Source organism: Denticeps clupeoides, chromosome 20, assembly GCF_900700375.1.
Source record: "Denticeps clupeoides chromosome 20, fDenClu1.1, whole genome shotgun sequence".
Taxonomy (NCBI): Eukaryota; Metazoa; Chordata; class Actinopteri; order Clupeiformes; family Denticipitidae; genus Denticeps; species Denticeps clupeoides.
The window spans coordinates 801,776-819,416 of record NC_041726.1 but is presented as its reverse complement, the minus strand read 5'-3'; the positions used below and the strand labels follow the sequence as shown (position 1 = coordinate 819,416).

At 49.1% G+C, this 17,641-nt stretch overlaps 3 protein-coding genes across 6 annotated transcripts; 2 read left to right on the top strand and 1 right to left on the bottom strand.

Annotated features, from left to right (window-relative positions):
- Window positions 1-65: 65 nt before the first annotated feature.
- mrps18b (mitochondrial ribosomal protein S18B) lies at window positions 66-1,584 on the top strand. Of its 2 annotated transcripts, none has more exons than XM_028964555.1 (7): window positions 66-151; window positions 431-599; window positions 671-768; window positions 850-918; window positions 1,000-1,066; window positions 1,142-1,201; window positions 1,283-1,584. In XM_028964555.1, the coding sequence occupies exons 1-7, from the start codon at window positions 77-79 to the stop codon at window positions 1,477-1,479; spliced, it is 735 nt and encodes a 244-aa protein (XP_028820388.1). In that variant the 5' UTR covers window positions 66-76; the 3' UTR covers window positions 1,480-1,584. The 2 variants fall into 2 exon arrangements, with proteins under 2 accessions (XP_028820388.1, XP_028820389.1); XM_028964556.1 differs by having other exon boundaries at window positions 69-142.
- abcf1 (ATP-binding cassette, sub-family F (GCN20), member 1) lies at window positions 1,578-9,712 on the bottom strand. Of its 3 annotated transcripts, none has more exons than XM_028964552.1 (27): window positions 9,497-9,712; window positions 9,104-9,150; window positions 8,943-9,017; window positions 8,248-8,389; window positions 8,109-8,140; window positions 7,918-8,019; window positions 7,239-7,298; window positions 6,864-6,965; window positions 6,709-6,783; window positions 6,541-6,630; window positions 6,349-6,444; window positions 6,121-6,243; window positions 5,684-5,784; window positions 5,520-5,605; window positions 5,305-5,444; window positions 5,076-5,224; window positions 4,909-4,992; window positions 4,702-4,826; window positions 3,927-4,039; window positions 3,535-3,706; window positions 3,383-3,457; window positions 3,217-3,287; window positions 3,106-3,138; window positions 2,812-2,980; window positions 2,664-2,728; window positions 2,499-2,571; window positions 1,578-2,161 (listed from the first exon to the last, which is right to left on the bottom strand). In XM_028964552.1, exons 1-27 carry the CDS (start codon window positions 9,552-9,554, stop codon window positions 1,995-1,997), a joined length of 2,625 nt encoding a protein of 874 aa, XP_028820385.1. In that variant the 5' UTR covers window positions 9,555-9,712; the 3' UTR covers window positions 1,578-1,994. The 3 variants fall into 3 exon arrangements, with proteins under 3 accessions (XP_028820385.1, XP_028820386.1, XP_028820387.1); XM_028964553.1 differs by having other exon boundaries at window positions 6,864-6,967; window positions 7,250-7,298; XM_028964554.1 differs by lacking the exon at window positions 7,239-7,298.
- Window positions 9,713-10,970: 1,258 nt separating this feature from the next.
- On the top strand, window positions 10,971-14,975 carry c20h6orf136 (chromosome 20 C6orf136 homolog). The gene is made up of 7 exons (XM_028964222.1): window positions 10,971-11,160; window positions 12,005-12,168; window positions 12,484-13,092; window positions 13,173-13,261; window positions 13,336-13,536; window positions 14,167-14,236; window positions 14,319-14,975. The coding sequence occupies exons 2-7, from the start codon at window positions 12,082-12,084 to the stop codon at window positions 14,460-14,462; spliced, it is 1,200 nt and encodes a 399-aa protein (XP_028820055.1). The 5' UTR covers window positions 10,971-11,160; window positions 12,005-12,081; the 3' UTR covers window positions 14,463-14,975.
- The last annotated feature ends 2,666 nt before the right edge of the window (window positions 14,976-17,641 follow it).

Sequence of the window (17,641 nt, the reverse complement as noted above, 5' to 3'; positions counted from 1 at the left end):
CGTTTGAAAGTCACGTTGCACTAAAGCGTTTCCGTTGTCGTGAACTTTCACCTTTCGCGAGCGTCGACTCAACAAAATGGCCGCCTCGTTGCGAGGCGTGGGGCGAATGTTCTGTGGGACCTGTTCTGTTTTTTTGCGAGATGTAAGGAAGGTACGGCTGTTAAAGTTCGTTGTGCGCATTGCGACGGGCGCCTTCTCTCGCGTCGCTGGAATTTGCCAGCACGTTAAATCTCTCTTTTTGTCCTTAGCTAACAACACGAGCGTGCTAGGTAGCTATCCTGCACAAGACGGGTCACACGACGATGAAACTATTAAGCGACTATTAACGGTCACACGACGATGAAACTATTAAACGACTATTAACTGTCACGCGACGGAATGGTGTCGTACTGTAATTATTAATGTCGGTGTTTTAATCACGTGTTTTAAGGGATGCTCTACATCCAGGAAGACGTGGACTCAGACGGGATTCCCCTGTTTGATGTCGACGAAGTTATTGCACTCGACACGTCCATCTTGGTGTGAAAACGCCGCGTCCGAGACGCTGGCAGCCGCGTCGCGCTATAAAGACGCGCCGTGGGAATACCTCCAGAGTGAAGGTACTCGCATCCAGCCGCCTCCCTGTTTATATCGAAGGAACCCGTTCGTGAGAGTGTGTCCTGCTCCACAGAGTACACCGAGCGCTACGGATCGAACCCCGTCTGGTCTGGATACCGGAGGAACCACAAGGGAGGGATCCCTCCACAGAAAACGAGGAAGACTTGCATTGTGCGTTCTTGATCGATCAAGCTGTTAAAATCAATTTAAAATATGCTATGGTTAAAGTGTTTTGGGTTTGTCTTTTCTCAGAGAGGGGATAAAATATGTGGAAACCCCTGTCCCATCTGCAGAGACCCGAATATCATTGTTCATTACCAGGTTTGCGTTCTACCCTCTTCTCCTCCACATGAGCTGCAGTGACACATTCGTCAACTTAATGTTGTTGTTCCGTCCCTGCAGAACGTGAAGCTGCTGAAGCAATTCATCAGCCCGCACACTGGGAACGTCTATGATCCAACTAGAACAGGTAACGTCTCCCCGCGTGGACCAGAAAAAGCGAGCGGCGCGTGAATCTCATTGTAATTTAAATCTCGCCCCGCAGGCGTGTGTATGAAGCAACAGAAACAGCTGAACGGTGCAATAGAGGCTGCCAGAGACCACGGTGCGCTTCTTTCTCCAATTTGTATGGTAATGTATTCAAATGACAGTCGAGTTCCAAGCCCTGTTCTGTGGTCCCGCGCAGGGCTGCTCGCCTTCCACGTGCCACACGTGGAGTTTTCCGGAGAGGATTATTCTAACGCGCATGCTGCGGTGGGACGCACGCCACCCGCGCCGTCCCTGCAAGCTGGCGAGCCGTGGTACCCGTGGTACCAGAGGACGGAGCCAGACCAACTCCAGCTGGCCAAAGTTAGGAAGTTGTACAGGGCGTACTTGAAGTAGTTCCGTGTTGGATCAAGGGAATCCTTTTCAGAAATGTACATATACGATTAGTCATGGATTATTCCTTCTGTGTTGTGTTGCAATAAAGACACTTCTGATTAAGATGCAAATAGTTTTTTTTATTTGTGTTTACATGTCATTTCATGGAACAGACTACCTGTGGGAGTTGTTATTTAGGCCTCATGTTCTCTCCAGCAGCTACACAACGGATCAGATACGGACGTTCACCAGCCTTGGTCTTGCAGACCATTTTGACAACTGCTAGGCTTTTTCAAGGTGCAAGGCTGCTTCTCGAATTCAGTTTTTGTCTTGTGATGTAGTTTCACCCCTTGAGAGGATGTGTTCACACTTGCATTCAATTCTTATGCGTAACAGCAGCAGATATAAAAGTAGCGCCGCCCTTTTACTATAATGAAATAATGATCGGTGCTTTATCTGGAAGCAATTGCGGGAAAACAGGATTAATTCAGAACAACAGCACTGAGTTTGTTGGAATATGGACCGTATTAGATAAATCACTCTTTGGGCCGGTTGACCAGAGTCTCGCCCAAGGCCTCCAGCACCTCCCGCTTGTAGTCCTCAAAGTCTCCGTCAATGTGGTTGATCGCCTGGTCTTCCACAACCCACAGCTGACACTGGGTCTCTGTGATGAGCCGAGCATCGTGGCTCACAATAATCACAGCTACGAATTAAAACAGGCAATTAGACATTTGTACATTTACAGCATTTACCAGACACCCTTATCCAGAGCGCCTTACAACCAGTAGTTACAGGGACAGTCCCCCCCCTGGAGACACTCAGGGTTAAGTGTCCTGCTCAGGGACACGATGGTAGTAAGTGGGGTTTGAACCTGGGTCTTCTGGTTCATAGGCGAGTGTGTTACACACTAGACAAGGCCTCATGATCTGAACAACTTCTAATTTGTTACACAACTAATCTGAAATTCCAAAGTCAGAATGCAGTTGGTTGTGTTTGCTGTATTGAAGGACACGAACACGTGAAGATGTTGAAGAACGTACCTCCTTTGTACTCATTGACAGCTTCAGATAAGGCATCAATGGACTCAATGTCTAAGTTATTTGTGGGCTCATCCTGTGGAATTGACAAATACAGTGAGGATGAATATATGAAACAAAGAAAGTGGTCTTTACGTTTCAAATGGCATCAAGAACTAAACGACTGACCAAAATGAGGACGTCCGGCTGCCTACATGCCAGCTCAGCAAACACTACCCGTGCTTTCTGACCTCCTATCAAGCAAAACAGAAGAAACGTTAGAATACTTAATAATAAACATTCACATATTCATCATAACGATAACAGCTAAGTGTACCTGACAATTTTGAAATCTGGATTGTGTGAGCATGGCTCTCCAGGCCAAAGCGACCCAAGCATTTCCTGCTGTCCTGATAGGGCAAGTTGAAGTTCCTCTGGAGATACTCTGTGGCGGCCTCTTCCATGTTCAGCTGATCTGCATATTGCTGGTTGAAAAAACCCACTTTCTACAAAATGAGAACAATATTGGAGCCCTTTTAGCAACACATAATTCCTGCAAATGAATTGTTCGCCCAATACGTTTAATCTCCAGTTATAACCATATAAATAAAGCTTGATTATATATACTCACCAAACGATGATTCTTTCTCATCTCTCCTTTTGTCTGAAATTTAAAACCAGAGGTAAGTCATATGTTTAAAAATAGTCTCTGTATCGAGTACAGAAATTCAAATTTACTTACAGGGTTCAATTTACCAGTCAGCAAAAGGAGCAGAGTACTCTTTCCAACTCCATTAGGTCCAACAATACAGACTAGGAAGAAAAAGTTCGCTTGTTATACACACACACACACACACACACACACACACACACACAGAATGTGTGTTTCTATCAAGACTCCTCCTTACTTCTGGATTCAAGGTCAATACCAAAGTCCACATTCTTAAACAGAAGCTTCTGTGCATCATAGCCAAAGTCGACACCTGCAACGTAGGGAACAAGAGTTCTATCAGAAGAGTTGAAAATATAAAGTAAAAAATCTCTATAAAAAAAGACGTACTGTGTAGTCCAAGGATGGGTGGAGAAAGGGGCGGAGGATTAGGGAAGGTGAATTTGACTGTGTACTCTCTGGGCCTTTTCAACAGCTCTGTGGCCTCCTGAGCGTCTTCATCCTGGTTCTTCTTCTTTCCCTTCTGCTGCTTCCGAGTTAGAGCCTCTTTTGTCTGTTTCTCCTGATGAAAAAAATATTTTCAACAATATTTTATTCTTACATTTACATGTTTGTACATTTATTACCCCCAAATAATTCAGAAAACTGTGTTACTGATGGTCATATATCAAATCACAGGTTGCTATAAAGAGAGATGATTTTTAAAGATCAGGATACAACAAGTCGCCATGTATATTCTATCATGCTATCGTTCCACATAGTAGGAAGATGCCAGAACTCACAGCCTGTTTGGTGGACTTTCCTCCAGCCTTCAGGTCTTTGAGCTTCTTCTCCTGTTTCTCGTACTGCTTCATGAGCTCCTTCTGTTTTTGCACATACATCTTTTTAAATGTCACTGGAGAAGAAGTATAGAAAGAACAATACTGGTGATTATGGTGTATTTTAAACCACATTGTATGTTTGTGGGCCTCTGCAGCAGGCACAGAGCATGACCCTCCACCCGAGTTCAGTCTAAACTTTATACGCTCACATGCACACCTGCAGAAAACTCCCTGGAGGTGGAAAGAACCGAGATAAGATTAGCAAGGCCCAGCCGAGGCCTACTAAATTATGGGGAGGGGTGGTATGCCCAACTATCACAAGCTGGGTGCTCAATGCTTCATGATAAGTAGTGTTTACTGGCCAGGCCTCAGCAGCCAGGAGCTGTGTTATGACGACCGATTTGCCATTAAAGTCACTGAACTGCCTGAGCACACGCATGCACAGAGGAGCCAGCGTCTCTTCTGGGGGTTTTTCATGACGTGACCAAAGAGAAGAGAAATGTATAAGAACGAAAGCCCCGATGTACGGGACACAGATCTGCCGACTGGCTGGCTGTTTCGCTGTCTTTTACAACAAACGACTTCGTCTACCATGGTCTACTGTTGCTTGAGTTTACTGCAATCCCCCACCGCATTAGCCCTGCCGATCCAGTGTTTAAATTCAGACCATCTTCCCGATCTTCAGAAGAACGTGAACGTTCAGCATATTCATTTAAAGCTGTATTATTGCACTCACAGTAGTTGCCTCTGTAGTAATACAGCTTCTGGTTGTCCAAGTGGATGATATCAGTACAGACATCGTCCAAGAAGCTCTGGTCGTGGGACACAATCAGAAGAGTCTTTTTCCAGCTTTGCAGATAGCTTAGGAGGAAAGAGAGAAAAATAGATGAACGAATAAATAAACCGAAATCACACGGTCTAAGACCACAGAAAGGTTCTATACTTGTTTAGCCAAATGACAGCGTTGAGGTCCAGGTGGTTTGTGGGCTCATCCAGCATCAGCAGGGTTGGTTCCATAAAAAGAGCCCTGAGGACAGACGGCAAACGCACACAATTTTGTGAAGGGCCTTGTTGCTTGGCTAACTTTGCGGCTCTATAGTACTGACTGACCTGGCCAGGGACACCCTCATCCTCCAGCCGCCAGAGAACTTCTTAGTAGGTCTGTTCTGCATCTCAGAAGTGAAGGACAAACCAGCCAGGATCCTACGAGCCTTGGCCTCTGCTGCAGCAGCTCCGATTGCCCTGAGCTCTTCATACACCTGAGGCAGAAACAGCGGCGCTTCAGACGATGCGGCCGAGCGGGCAGCTCCTACAGAGAGTCGCGCTTCCAAATCCCGACCTTCTCCAGCCGCTCAGAGACGCTGTCCTCTCCCTTGTCCAAGAGAGCCTGCAGACGCCTCTCTTCATCCAGCAGCTTGAGGCGGCGCGTGTCTGCTTTCAGTACCGCGTCGACCGCAGGCGTGTCGTCCGCAACCACCTCTGGAGCGAGACAGGGAGGGACGTGAGACAACGCGAGCAGAGACGTTTAGTCTGATAAAGCGCGTCAGTGGCCACCTTGTTCACAGAGCAGGACGTCGATGTTGGGAGGGATGCTGAGGGCCCTGTTGGCAATGTGCTTGAGCAGAGTGGTTTTCCCTTTCCTGATGACGGGGTGAAAACTCGTTTACACACCGTTCATGAAGGAGGCGGACGCTGGAAAGACCGTACCGAATCCTCACCCGTTCGGTCCAACCAGACCATATCTTCTTCCGGCTACAATGAGCAGGTCGGCGTTGACAAAGAGCTCTTTTCCATGAGCCGATATGCTAAACCTCTCCAGCTGGAGGAGAGAAATTTAAAAAAGAAGAAAGTAAGCGGCCAGATTCTACCGGATTATTATATAGTAATAAATTATTACATTTACTTTCAGTAATTAACAATATAAAAAAATGGATTTTTTAGATGGAACTTTTAGAAAGTAAAATCTATAGGGCTTGTTTACCTAAATGACACTGAAGACCAAACTTATCTATTTAATTACGTATATTTTTTTTTAATCTAAAAATGTATATTCATATTGCAAATGTCCTCAATTATTGATACACATTTTTGGTCAAGTTTTAACAAAGTCAAACATAACGAACGGTAAAATATAGGCTACGGGGTGAGATTTCACCTTGATATCTGAGGCATTCTCAAGCATGGCCTGTCTGGAGGACATCTCGGCCTGGGAGACGGAGAAGTCCCCCTCTATGGCGCTCTGAGCGCGGACACTCGCCACCTGCCTCTCGTACTCCATCTGACGGGCACAAACACACACCAATCACTCAAAGATCATATTCCGCAAGGAACAGACGTTCAAAATAATAATAATAATAATAATAATAAACTGAGTGTTTTCTGCCTTTTTCTTCATCTTCTTCTTGTCCTTTTTACTTAGATTAGCGTAAGGGTCGTCCTCCTCCTTCGCATGCTGTGCTGCTATCGCATCCTCAGCACACTGAAACACAAGTACACGGTTCAGAATAGAACTCCCATGCATCCGCCGAGCAGACTTCCTCCGACGGCCAGGAGGATAGGGACCGGGACATCATACCATCATGGTGTCATCGTCATCACTCTTCTCTCGAGTCTCTGCCTCCTCTTCCTCGTCGTCACTGGGGGGCGGACGAGCAGGCTTTCCTTTCTTAAAGGACACCCGTCGTGTTCAGTTGCCACAGTTGCAGAAGCAGCGGCTCACTTTCCAAACGCCGGGTTTACTCACCTTCGCCTGTTCTTTCTTCCCCTTCTTCTGCGGCTTTTCTGCTTCCTCCTCGGCGTCCTGGTCAGACTCGGGAGTCTGGAAAAGAAAGGGGCGCAAGTCGGTCGACTCGTGGTCACCCACTTATTACGCGACACAGGAGGGCATGCAGTCGGCACCTTGGGTTGTTTGGCCGCTGCTTTCTTGCTCTTCTTCACCACCTTCTTCTCGTCCACATCTTTTTTCTCCTCACCCTCATCCTGTTCTTCCTCCGACACGTCCTAACATCAGGTCGGAGAAAGACGCTTCAACAATCCCATAAAGTCATTACAGTTTGGCGACGGTGCGGGCAGATCGGTGCCCTGATGTTTAAAACCGGAGGAAAAATGCACTGGTGATTCGAGGAAGGTGGGATGGGGAGTAAAAGAAGAGTTAGTGAAAAAATCAAAATGGAAAAAATTAATGAGACCGAGCGGCTCCTTCATTTGTGGAGAACAAGATGCACGAAGAAACAGGACGCCTGTAAACAGAATGGAGAGGAGGCTTTTACCCACCTTAGGCTTCTTAGGCTTCGCTTTATCTTTTTTCCTGCCTTTCGGCACACTCTCTACTCCCTGCATCACGGACATACAGGTACAGACACAGGCACACAGGCTTTTATAAAAACGTTCCTCGGTCAAGAAGGGTTCGTGTTCATTATTAATTACACAAATTGTCCGGTCTATGGCCATCAACTGTGAAATGGTCATGGTGAATACAGAATAAGCAACACTTTCGAAGCGATGAGGTGGTGGTAAAGTAATTGTGAATAATTGTTAATGGTTTGGAATTAAGGATGTCCACATGAATTACCCCTTGTGCATGACATAATAAATTATTGAAACGCTGTTAAAACTGAAGCCCACAAGCTGTTGTATGCTTTGGGGTGACACTGTAGTTCAGTAGTTATTTCTTATGGGTGAGTGGGTGAGAGGCGCCTGAAGATCTAAATTACTGAACGTGAGAACACAAGCAGCGTTACCATATGCTGAAAGTGGAAGAAATGTGGCAACTACGTTGTGAACAAGCAGATCCCAAAACAAGAAGTGATGCGCAGAGGTTAGTAGGCGAACATGCTGCAAACGCTGCCAAGCAAAAATGGAGATGCTGGAACAAAACTGTACAATTAACAACATTATATAAAAAAACAGAACAGCAATTTCCTGAATAGAGAAACAGAATGTCTGTCCTCACCTTGGAAGATTTATTTATTGATGGTTTTTCACATTGGTCTTCGTCCTCATCTACTGCATCGTCATCACCACCCTGACTCAGCGCAGCAAAAATATTTCCCCCCTGAAGGAAACACACGACATATTAGTTAAGTATATATGATATATGCATGCAAATACAATCAATCTGTATAGATCGAAAATCCATCTTACCTTATTCTTCTTCCCACCTTTCCTAGGAACCACTAGATCAGACACACAAAAAAGTTAAACTAAACAAATATAACATTCAGCAAAAATATATATATATACACAGCACACATCTGAGGAGGTAGAGGAAAAAAAGACAGACCCTGCTCTTCCTCCTCCTCCTCCTCATCATCATCATCGCTGGCTTGCACTGAGAGCTTCTTCAATTTCTCCATCACGTCCTCTTCTTCCTGATCCTCTCCGCCTCCTCTACCTTTCCGGCGGTCCTTCTTTTTCTTCTGAGGCTGCGTTGAAGATGGAGGAAGAGGACACGATTACGTATAGCCTAGTGGGGTAACACACTCGCCTATGAACCAGAGGACCCAGGTTCAAATCCCACTTACTACCATCGTGTCCCTGAGCAAGACACTTAACAACAACATTTATTTCTTATATAGCCCAAAATCACATACAGTATGTCTCAATGGGCTGGCTTAACCCTGAGTGTCTCCAGTGGGGGACTGCCCTGTAACTACTGTCTGGCGTCTGGTAAATGCTGTAAATGTACGTATGCATGAATGCAAGTGACCATGTGGCTTGGGGCGGCGGTGGCCTAGCGGTTAAGGAAGTGGCCCCGTAATCAGAAGGTTGCCGGTTCGAATCCCGATCCGCCAAGGTGCCACTGAGTAAAGCACCGTCCCCACACACTGCTCACCGGGCGCTTGTCATGGCCGCCCACTGCTCACTCAGGGTGATGGGATAAATGCGGAGGACAAATTTCACTGTGTGCACCGTGTGCTGTGCTGCTGTGTATCACAATGACAATCACTTCACTTTATATTATAAAGGCGATCTTACTTGTTTCGCCTGCGCTTCCTTCACAGGCTCCTCTTCTCTCTCAGGTTTACTGTCAGCTGCCAGCTCTTCAAAGAACTACAGAACATCAAAAACAAAACGCTGAATTAGAACGTTCAAAAACGTACATTCTCCTCACAGCGGGGGCGAGGGAGAAAACTTACACTCTTCTTCCCCTTCTTGTCTTTCTTCCCTTTCTTGACCGGGTTTTCTGGACAAAGTAAAGAGATCCGTTTTATTCGGCAGAACGCCGGGGGGCCAAAACACGCAGTTTTTTACACAGCGCAGCATTTCTCTTCTCTTCGTCACCGAGAGGAGTAATTCTTCACAAACACACCGACTTCCCCGTTTCTGTACGACTTAACACGCGAAGAACCCGGCGACGTAAAAAAAAAAATAATAATCTATGACGGTAAATATTAAATGTACAGCGACCGCGACTTTTAATATCGGCGGATCACGGTTAACGTCGCTTCACACACCCGACACACCGCAGCTTAGCTCGCCGGCTAAGCCCGGTCCTAAACAGGCTGCTTTTAACCGGACTAGCGGGCTACCTGGAGGCGCGACCTCGTCGCCTTCCCATTCGGCCGCTTCCTTCGACTTCTTGGGCATTTTCGGTCCCCGAACGCGTACGAATTCAGCAACAGGACGTCGTCTCAGGGGGTGACACCGCGGCCAAATGAGCAGGTTTCAGCCCCACTAGCACTCATGCGGCGGCCGGCCTGTCTCGGCCTTCTTCTGGGGCACCGAGACGGGGCAGCGCGCCAAAGTTTCCCCGCAACAACTGCCCCCTGCTGGGCGGAAGTTGTAGCTGCTCGCAAGATTCAAGACTCAAGATTCAAGACTTTTTTTTCTAGTTCTTTTTTTTAGTGAAGTGATTGTCACACGTGATACACAGCAGCACAGCACACGATGCACACAGTGAAATTTGCCCTCTGCATTTAACCCATCACCCTGAGTGAGCAGTGGGCGGCCATGACAAGCGCCCGGGGAGCAGTGTGTGGGGACGGTGCTTTGCTCAGTGGCACCTCAGTGGCACCTCAGTGGCACCTTGGCGGATCGGGATTCGAACCTTCTGATCACGGGGCCGCTTCCTCAACCGCTAGGCCACCACTGCCCCACTGGTTTATTGTCAGTACAACAGTATACACACAGAAACATACACACACACTAGAACTTAAATACTGTACAGTATCTCTACAAGAGAAAAGTAAATCATTTCTGTTCAATGAACAGGACATAACTGGACAACGTGTAGGATGCTTGTGAGTGGATATGTTGGACATACAAGACAAACGTGTGCAAGATGTGCAGGAATGCGCAAAAAGAGCAGAGATCTGCAAAATGAGTTGAGATGTGCAAAGATCAGGTGCATGAGGCATAACAATTTTAGTGAAAAGTACATGTTCAGGTTTAAGTAACTGAAAACACTGGTAATTCTACCAAGGGCGTGGTTTTAAACTTAAAAACGTCACTGAACCACCTCAGCCAGCCAAGGGTGCTAAAAAAAGTGAAGTGATTGTCGTTGTGATGGTACTTTGCTCAGAGGTACCTCAGTGGCACCTTTTGATTAACCGCTAGGCCACCACTTAAAGCGCAATATATCACACGATGACACGGTGTATTTTATATATATATATATATATATATATACACACACACACACACACACACACACACACACACACACCGTATATTATATTATATTATATTATATTATATTATATTATATTATATGTACCGTAGGTAGGAGCCTAGCGGGTAACACACTCGCCTATGAACCAGAAGACCCAGGTTCAAACCCCACTTACTACTATCGTGTCCCTGAGCAAGACATTTAACCCTGGGTGTCTTAAGGGGGGAACTGTCCCTGTAACTACTGACTGTAAGTCGCTCTGGATAAGGGCGTCTGATAAATGCTGTAAATGTGAATGTATTATATGTTCGAGCAGAGACCTGCAGCCAATCACAGCGTCGCCGGCGTCCGAGGCGGGGGGCGGGGCGCTTCTAGAAGCGTTCCGCGCATGCGCAGTGGCGGAGGCGGCATGCGGAGCGGGACAAGGACACTGGGCGATGGAATGACACTTGCGCGACGTCGCCCGGCGGCTGGTGACACTTTCCCGACGCAGGCGACCCGGGACGGACCAGGGCGGGAGTACCCGCCGTGCACTGCACCCCCGGCCGCAGGCTCGCTCCGCCGGACCTGCTCTGTCGGCCGGTGAGCGCGGCTAGCCGGCTAGCGCTACCTGGCTCGCTGTCCTCCTTAACTAGTCCTGCTGCTTTTAACCTAGTTGCTGGTTTAGCGGCGCCAGCGCCTCGTGTTGTCGACTCCTGCGTGGTTTGCTGTCAGAGATACTTGCTGTTGGGCCAAATGTGTGTTTATGTGGGCGCGTTAATTACGTAATTGTACGTGGTCGATATGAACTTCCTGAGCAGGCGGAGTGAGTTCACTTGTTATTCTGTACCTGCACTTTATTCTGTTTTTATTCTGATTTTATTCTCTCTCGGGCTGTCGGCTTGTGTGCAGCTCGCCAGCTGCCGAGGTTCGTGTGAAGTCGGCCGCTGAAACGTGATTTATTTTATTTTATTTCTTTTTTTTGCCTAAATGCGTTGAGAAGGTGTCGAATCTGCTTCAGCCACACCGAGGACGTGATTCGGTCGAGCCGGTCCCCTCCGGGACTATTTTGGGGTCCGTGATGCTAACGTGCTATGCTAGCTGCCAGCGGCGAGTTTGACAGCCCGTCACGTGACCGGACGTTTCCCGGGAAAATGTCCCCCTCTCTTTACTTCTCGGGACGCGTCTCGGCCCTGAGACGCAGTACGAGTCTCTCTGTGGAAAAACGAGCCGGGTTTGCATGTTAATTCGTCCGCTTGTCGCTTTAATTTGGTAAACCGGTGACACGAGGTTTCAATCGCAGGCGGCAGCCAATCAGAGTGCGCGGCGGCAGCTCGCCAGATTGAGGTCTTTTCTCCGAGGAATCTGCCCGTTTCTGGACGTGTGACCGGGCCAGAGTTGCAGCAGCGCAGGGTCCGTGTGTCCTTACATGTGTGTGTTCCCGCAGGCCTCAGCATCTGCTCGGCCGTCTGATGGTGGCGGGGTGCTGATCGGGGCTGCCCCCTGACCCCCGACCCCAGGTGAATGGCTGTGTGCAGAGGGGGTACCGTGCTGTGGGTGGGGCGCGTCCGCGGCCCCGGCAGCAGGCGGCAAGGTTGGAGCCTCGGCCAGGTACGTTGGAGATGCAGGATACCTGCAGGATGTGGAGTAGAGAGAATAAAATAAAAAAAAAAGAATTTTCGAGGCCCTGAAAGGTTTTAGGATACGAAATAAACATACGAAGTCGTGGAAAAGTGGCTGGAATCTGATGTGTAACAAGGTTTATTTGGACCTTATTGGGTGAACCACGTTACGTGGGTTCCGTATTCTAGACCCTGATCAAGCTGGTTTTAACTTCACATTTGCATGTCAGAGAACGTATAGTCGTGAAAACTTTAACTAGAACGTTCTGAAGATCGTCCGGTAAGAATGTAATCTGTCCTGCAGATGATCGACGTGCACGTCCCCGGCAGGTGGAGGACGCTGAGCGGCGCCTCGTGGACCCTGTCGCCGCCGCACGCCCTCCGCTACCAGAGCCCCAGGCTGCCGTCCCTCTCGCACCCCTTCCACCACGCCAGCCGGTCCCGGCCCGCGCCCCCCCCGGCCGAGGACTGGGAGGCGGCCGTCAGCTTGTGCGCGGTGCTGCGGCGCGGGGAGCCCGAGGACCAGCGCACGCTGGTGGACGTGCCGCCGTGCCGGCAGGCCAGGATCGCCGAGATCCTCGCCGCGGCGTCCAGCGGACACCTCGACCTCCTCCTGCCCCTGACTACCGTCGATGGGCGGAGGGAGGACGACATAAGCGTCCCGGGCGGGGCGGGGGCGGGGCCCGAGCGGAGGCGGGACGTCGCGGTCCGGGAGAGGGGCTCGTTCCGGAGCCTGTTCGAGTCGGAGGGGTGTCCCGCGCCGTTCGCGTCGGGCTCCGGCTTTTACTGCTTTCACTGCCCCGGGACCGAGCCGCCGGCAGCGTCCGGGGGTCTCGCCGACGGGGGACCGAGCGAAGGGGACCGGGAGGGAGAGGAGAAGCTCGCCCTGATGTACGAGAGGCTGAGAGATGAGGTGAGGTTACTGCTCTGCTTTTGTGGCCCCGGTGCTTGTACCCTGAAGCCTCGTAAAACCGGCGCTCTGCTCCGCTGCAGCTGCCGAGCTTCTTCGCCAAACCGCACGACTACGGCATGTACTCCGGCGACGTCGAGTTCATCAACGGCATCCTGAACACCAGGACCAGGTGGGGCCGGCGCGCCGCTTTTCTCCCGGCTAGTTGTAATGCGAAGTAAGACCCCGCCCCTCTCCGCCGCGCAGGGGCCGCGTGCCGTACCAGCTGAGCCTGTCCCTGTGGCGCCTCTGCTGCCTGTGCTACTACGCCGAGGCGCGCCTGGAGGTGCTGAAGCTGACCCGGCACCCCGAGGACGGGACCATCCGGGCTCGCTGGCGGGTGAGGGGGTTACCGTTCCACACGCTGCTGCTGCGCTTCTACAGGAGGGACAAGAGCCGGCTGTACAGGTGACGCGTCCACGTCCAATCACTCGCCTGTTACACATTTTACGTTAAAGACATAACATTGTGATATTTGGTTATGTTTGCAATATTAGCGTGTTGGTTCATTGTACAGGGTGGGCCATTTATATGGATCCACCTTAATAAAATGGGAAGGGTTGGTGACATTGAACACATTTTATAAGAAACTCATGAAAGAATAAGGTTACCAATAATAATTAAAAAGAATTACCAATAAATTTGATGTCACATGACCCTCTTCCTATTGAAAAAAAAAACAAAAGTTGGATCCAAGATGGCCGACTTCAAAATGGCCACTATGGTCACCACCCATCTTGAAAAGTTTGCACCCTCACACATACTAATGTGCCACAAACAGGACGTTAATATCACCAACCATTCCCGTTTTATTAAGGTGGATCCATATAAATGGCCATTCTCTGGTCTGTACAGTCGCTAAAGCATTTCACCGCATAACATACCGTGTACGACAGTGCATGTGACAAATAAAGTTTGAATTTGAATACGCGGACTACACATTCACATCTTTTGGGACTAGCAGGCGAGGGGGGAAATGTGCAAACACTTAAATAAGTGTGTAATTTTACAATAAGGAAGTATAAATGTGTTCTTTAGGTCCTATGATGCGTTCTCCACGTTCTACCTGGGTTCTGATGGACTCATCCACTGTCACAGAGTTGAAAAGGTAAACTGATGGACCTTTTTACTTGCTACTAAAATGAATGGAAACGCGTCTTGTCAGTGGTTCCTGTCGTCTTGTTGTTCAGGTGATGCAGGCGCAGCCCCCCGTGGTCCACCGAGTGACCTCGCTGCTGGCCGGGGCCCTGGTGGCCCTCGGGGTGCAGGAGCACCGCCCCGCCCTCAACCTGCTGCCCCCGCTCCTCTCCTCGCTCAGACAGGGCAGGGAATGACGGGAGCCCTCGTTACCGTTGAAAAGGCCAGGCCACGCCCTCTTCCCCCCTTCATTCTCCGCCGAACAGGACGGTGGCGCTGCGTGGAGTCCCCACCGAGGGTTAAAAAGGGGGAGGCCGCAGCGGGACCCGCCTCGGATGTGCCGCTTTCCGTTGGTTGGTTTTTATGTGCCACTTCCGAATCCGCCGCTTGTCCCAGAGTCACATTCCTCGCCCGCCCCGCCCCGCCCCGCTTTCGCGTAGAGGGCAGTAGTGCCGTTCTGTAGTTCTCTAGAGCTCCCGTTAAACTCCCCACACGCATGAAACGGGGGCTCGTCCTGCGGCCGAGCGCTACATGATTTTTTTGTTGAAATAAGCACAAAAACAACCCCGAACTTGTACACACGTACGATCCACGTGCCGATGCTGCGATGTTGGTTACGTTCTTCTTCTTCTTCTGGGGTTTCTTGTCGTGTAACAGCTTCAGATTTCAGTGTATGTGTGTGTTAATAAAGCAGCTTAGTTATCACCTCCGGCGCTTCTCCAGCTTCCTGCTTTACTCTCCTCCTTCGGTGCGCTACGGATTCCGGGGGGGCGGCGGAGACGGGAGGAACCATCTGTGACGCCGCGCGAATGCGGCTTTGCAGGCTGCTGAACCCTGGATACGAACTAAAGACCTGCTCACCTGATGCCACCAACTCCATCGCTTGGTGGTTTTAATGTTGTGGCTGAAAAAAGCGGGTAACACACTCGCCTATGAACCAGAAGACCAGGTTCAAACCCCACTTACTACCATCGTGTCCCTGAGAAAGACACTTAACCCTGAGTGTCTCCAGGGGGACACCGTCCCTGTAACTACTGGATGTAAATATACACTACTCACAGTAAGTTAGTGGTGATATTGTTATTTACACAAGTTTTTTTGCTCTGAATTGTAATGAAATAAGTAAACATTCCCTTTGATTTTTACTAATAATGTATGAGAAGAAACACCATTTTCAATAGTTTAAAATGTATTACCCCAAAAATGTAGACAATAACAGGGAGAGCCCCAAATCACAAAAATAGACAATGTCAGTAGCTGATGTTTCCACCATTTGGCGCACGTCTCATGCTCCTCACCAGCCTCGTGATGTTCTGAGGCAGTGTGCCCCACTCTTCCACAAGTGCTACATGCAGGTCTGCCAGGTCACGTTGGGGTACGATCATCCCGTCTCTGCTTCAGCTGGTCCCGGACATGCTCCGGGTTGGGGTCAGGGGACATTGATGGTCATACTGAGGCACTCCAACTTCCTGAAGTCGAGCTGTGATAATTCTGCCACAATGTGGTGGACTATTATCATCCATAAACAGAAAGTTGGGGTGTGCTGGCGGAATTGGGGGTTCAATGACGTGTCTGAGGTAAGGACGTGCAGTGACTGAGCCATGTACAATAACCAAATCATGTGCTGACTGGTGATGCACAGACTGTTGCTCCTCCTCCACCAAAGCGAACCCTGGGGACCATGTTGTTCTCAGCGTAACGCTCACCTCACCTTCTCCACCAACGCTGATGCGACACTCATCAGTGAACAGGACTGTAGACCACTGCTGCATTGTCCAGGTCAACAAGAACAACAACATTTATTTCTTAAATAGCCCAAAATCACATACAGTATGTCTCAATGGGCTTTGACAGGCCCTACAGTTGACACCTTCACACTTGACCCTTCTGCACACAAGGACAAACTCCACACAAAAAAACTCTAGGAGAGAGAAAAAAAAGAAAGGAAGAAACCTTGGGAAGGAGTGATAGAGGGACCCCCTTCCAGGGTAGAGTGAGCCTGCAAATGGTGTCAGTGCAGGGTTGGATATGATATAATATAAGTCCTACAGTTGTAGGGTTGGATAAGTTCCAGGATGTATTAAGTGTCATGGTCTAGATTACGTGTCCGTAATGATGTTACTGGTCCATTTGAAGATCCCTGAAGCTGTAGTTGTAACGGTGGTGGTGGCTGTGGTGACCCTCTGGTTTGTGTCATGTTTTGTCCTTGTAAAGCAGTTGTCAGGAACCAGGATTTATCTGCTGGTCTCTTCACTGGGGTCTGCCAGTAGTCTGGGCGCTTGATTCCGTGTCTCGGAGAAAAACAAACAGAAGCAGCGGCAGATGGTTGGACTGTACGACCGATACTGAAATATGTGGTATATTGGGGGTACAGTGGCCCGGTACCCTAACTAGGACAGCCTAACTGCTGAATTTAACTTTGTCTGTGTCTAACAGGGGGACTCTGTGATAAACTGGACTTTATAATTGACACTGCGTCAAAATCAAGTGAAATGAGGGTCTAGGACTTTAACAAAAATTCAGAGAAAACAGATAGGTTTTGAGATTGGATTTAAACACTGAGACCGTGTCTGAGTCCCGGACACTGACAGGCAAGCTGTTCCACAACTGCGGAGCTCTATAGGAGAAGGATCTGCTCCCAGCTGTGACCTTCTGCACCTTTGGTACCAGTAGTGACCCCGCACCCATTGATCGAAGGGGGCGTGGCGGGTCGTAAAGAACCAAAAGTTCCCTCAGGTATTGTGGGGCGAGACCATTTAGAGCTTTATAGGTCACATGGGCAAACGTTGACGGCGGTGTCCTGGTGTCAGTGGAGTCACCTGCATTCATGTCATGGCGGTGGTAGTAGCCTAGTGGGTTAGACACTCGCCTATGAACCAGAAGACCCAGGTTCAAATCCCGCTTACTACCATTGTGTCCCTAAGTTGCTCCAGGGGGGGACTGTCCCTGTTACTACTGATTGTAAGTCACTCTGGATAAGGCCATCTGATAAATGCTGTAAATGTCTGGAAACCCTGGTACCCTCGCATCTTCTATTCTACAGGAGTATGTAGGTCCTGAGGTCCTGGTCATCATTGCGGTCTGTCTCTCGTGGGGCTCCACGCCTGGTCTGACATGAACTCTGCCAGCAGTTTTGTGTCTTGATGCAAGTCTGCTGATGACACTTTGAGACGCACCATCTGACCGCCTGCCACCGACCCCAAGGCGCCATGGCGAGGTGACACTGCTCGTCCGTTAGGTGACGTCGTGTTCATGGCTGTTTGAATGATGAACTTGGAATAACTTGCTGATAATACCAGCTTTTTAAACCCACAGAATGTTGAAATTGATGTCACATTGCAAATTGTCCCCAATATAAGTCACACATGTACACAAT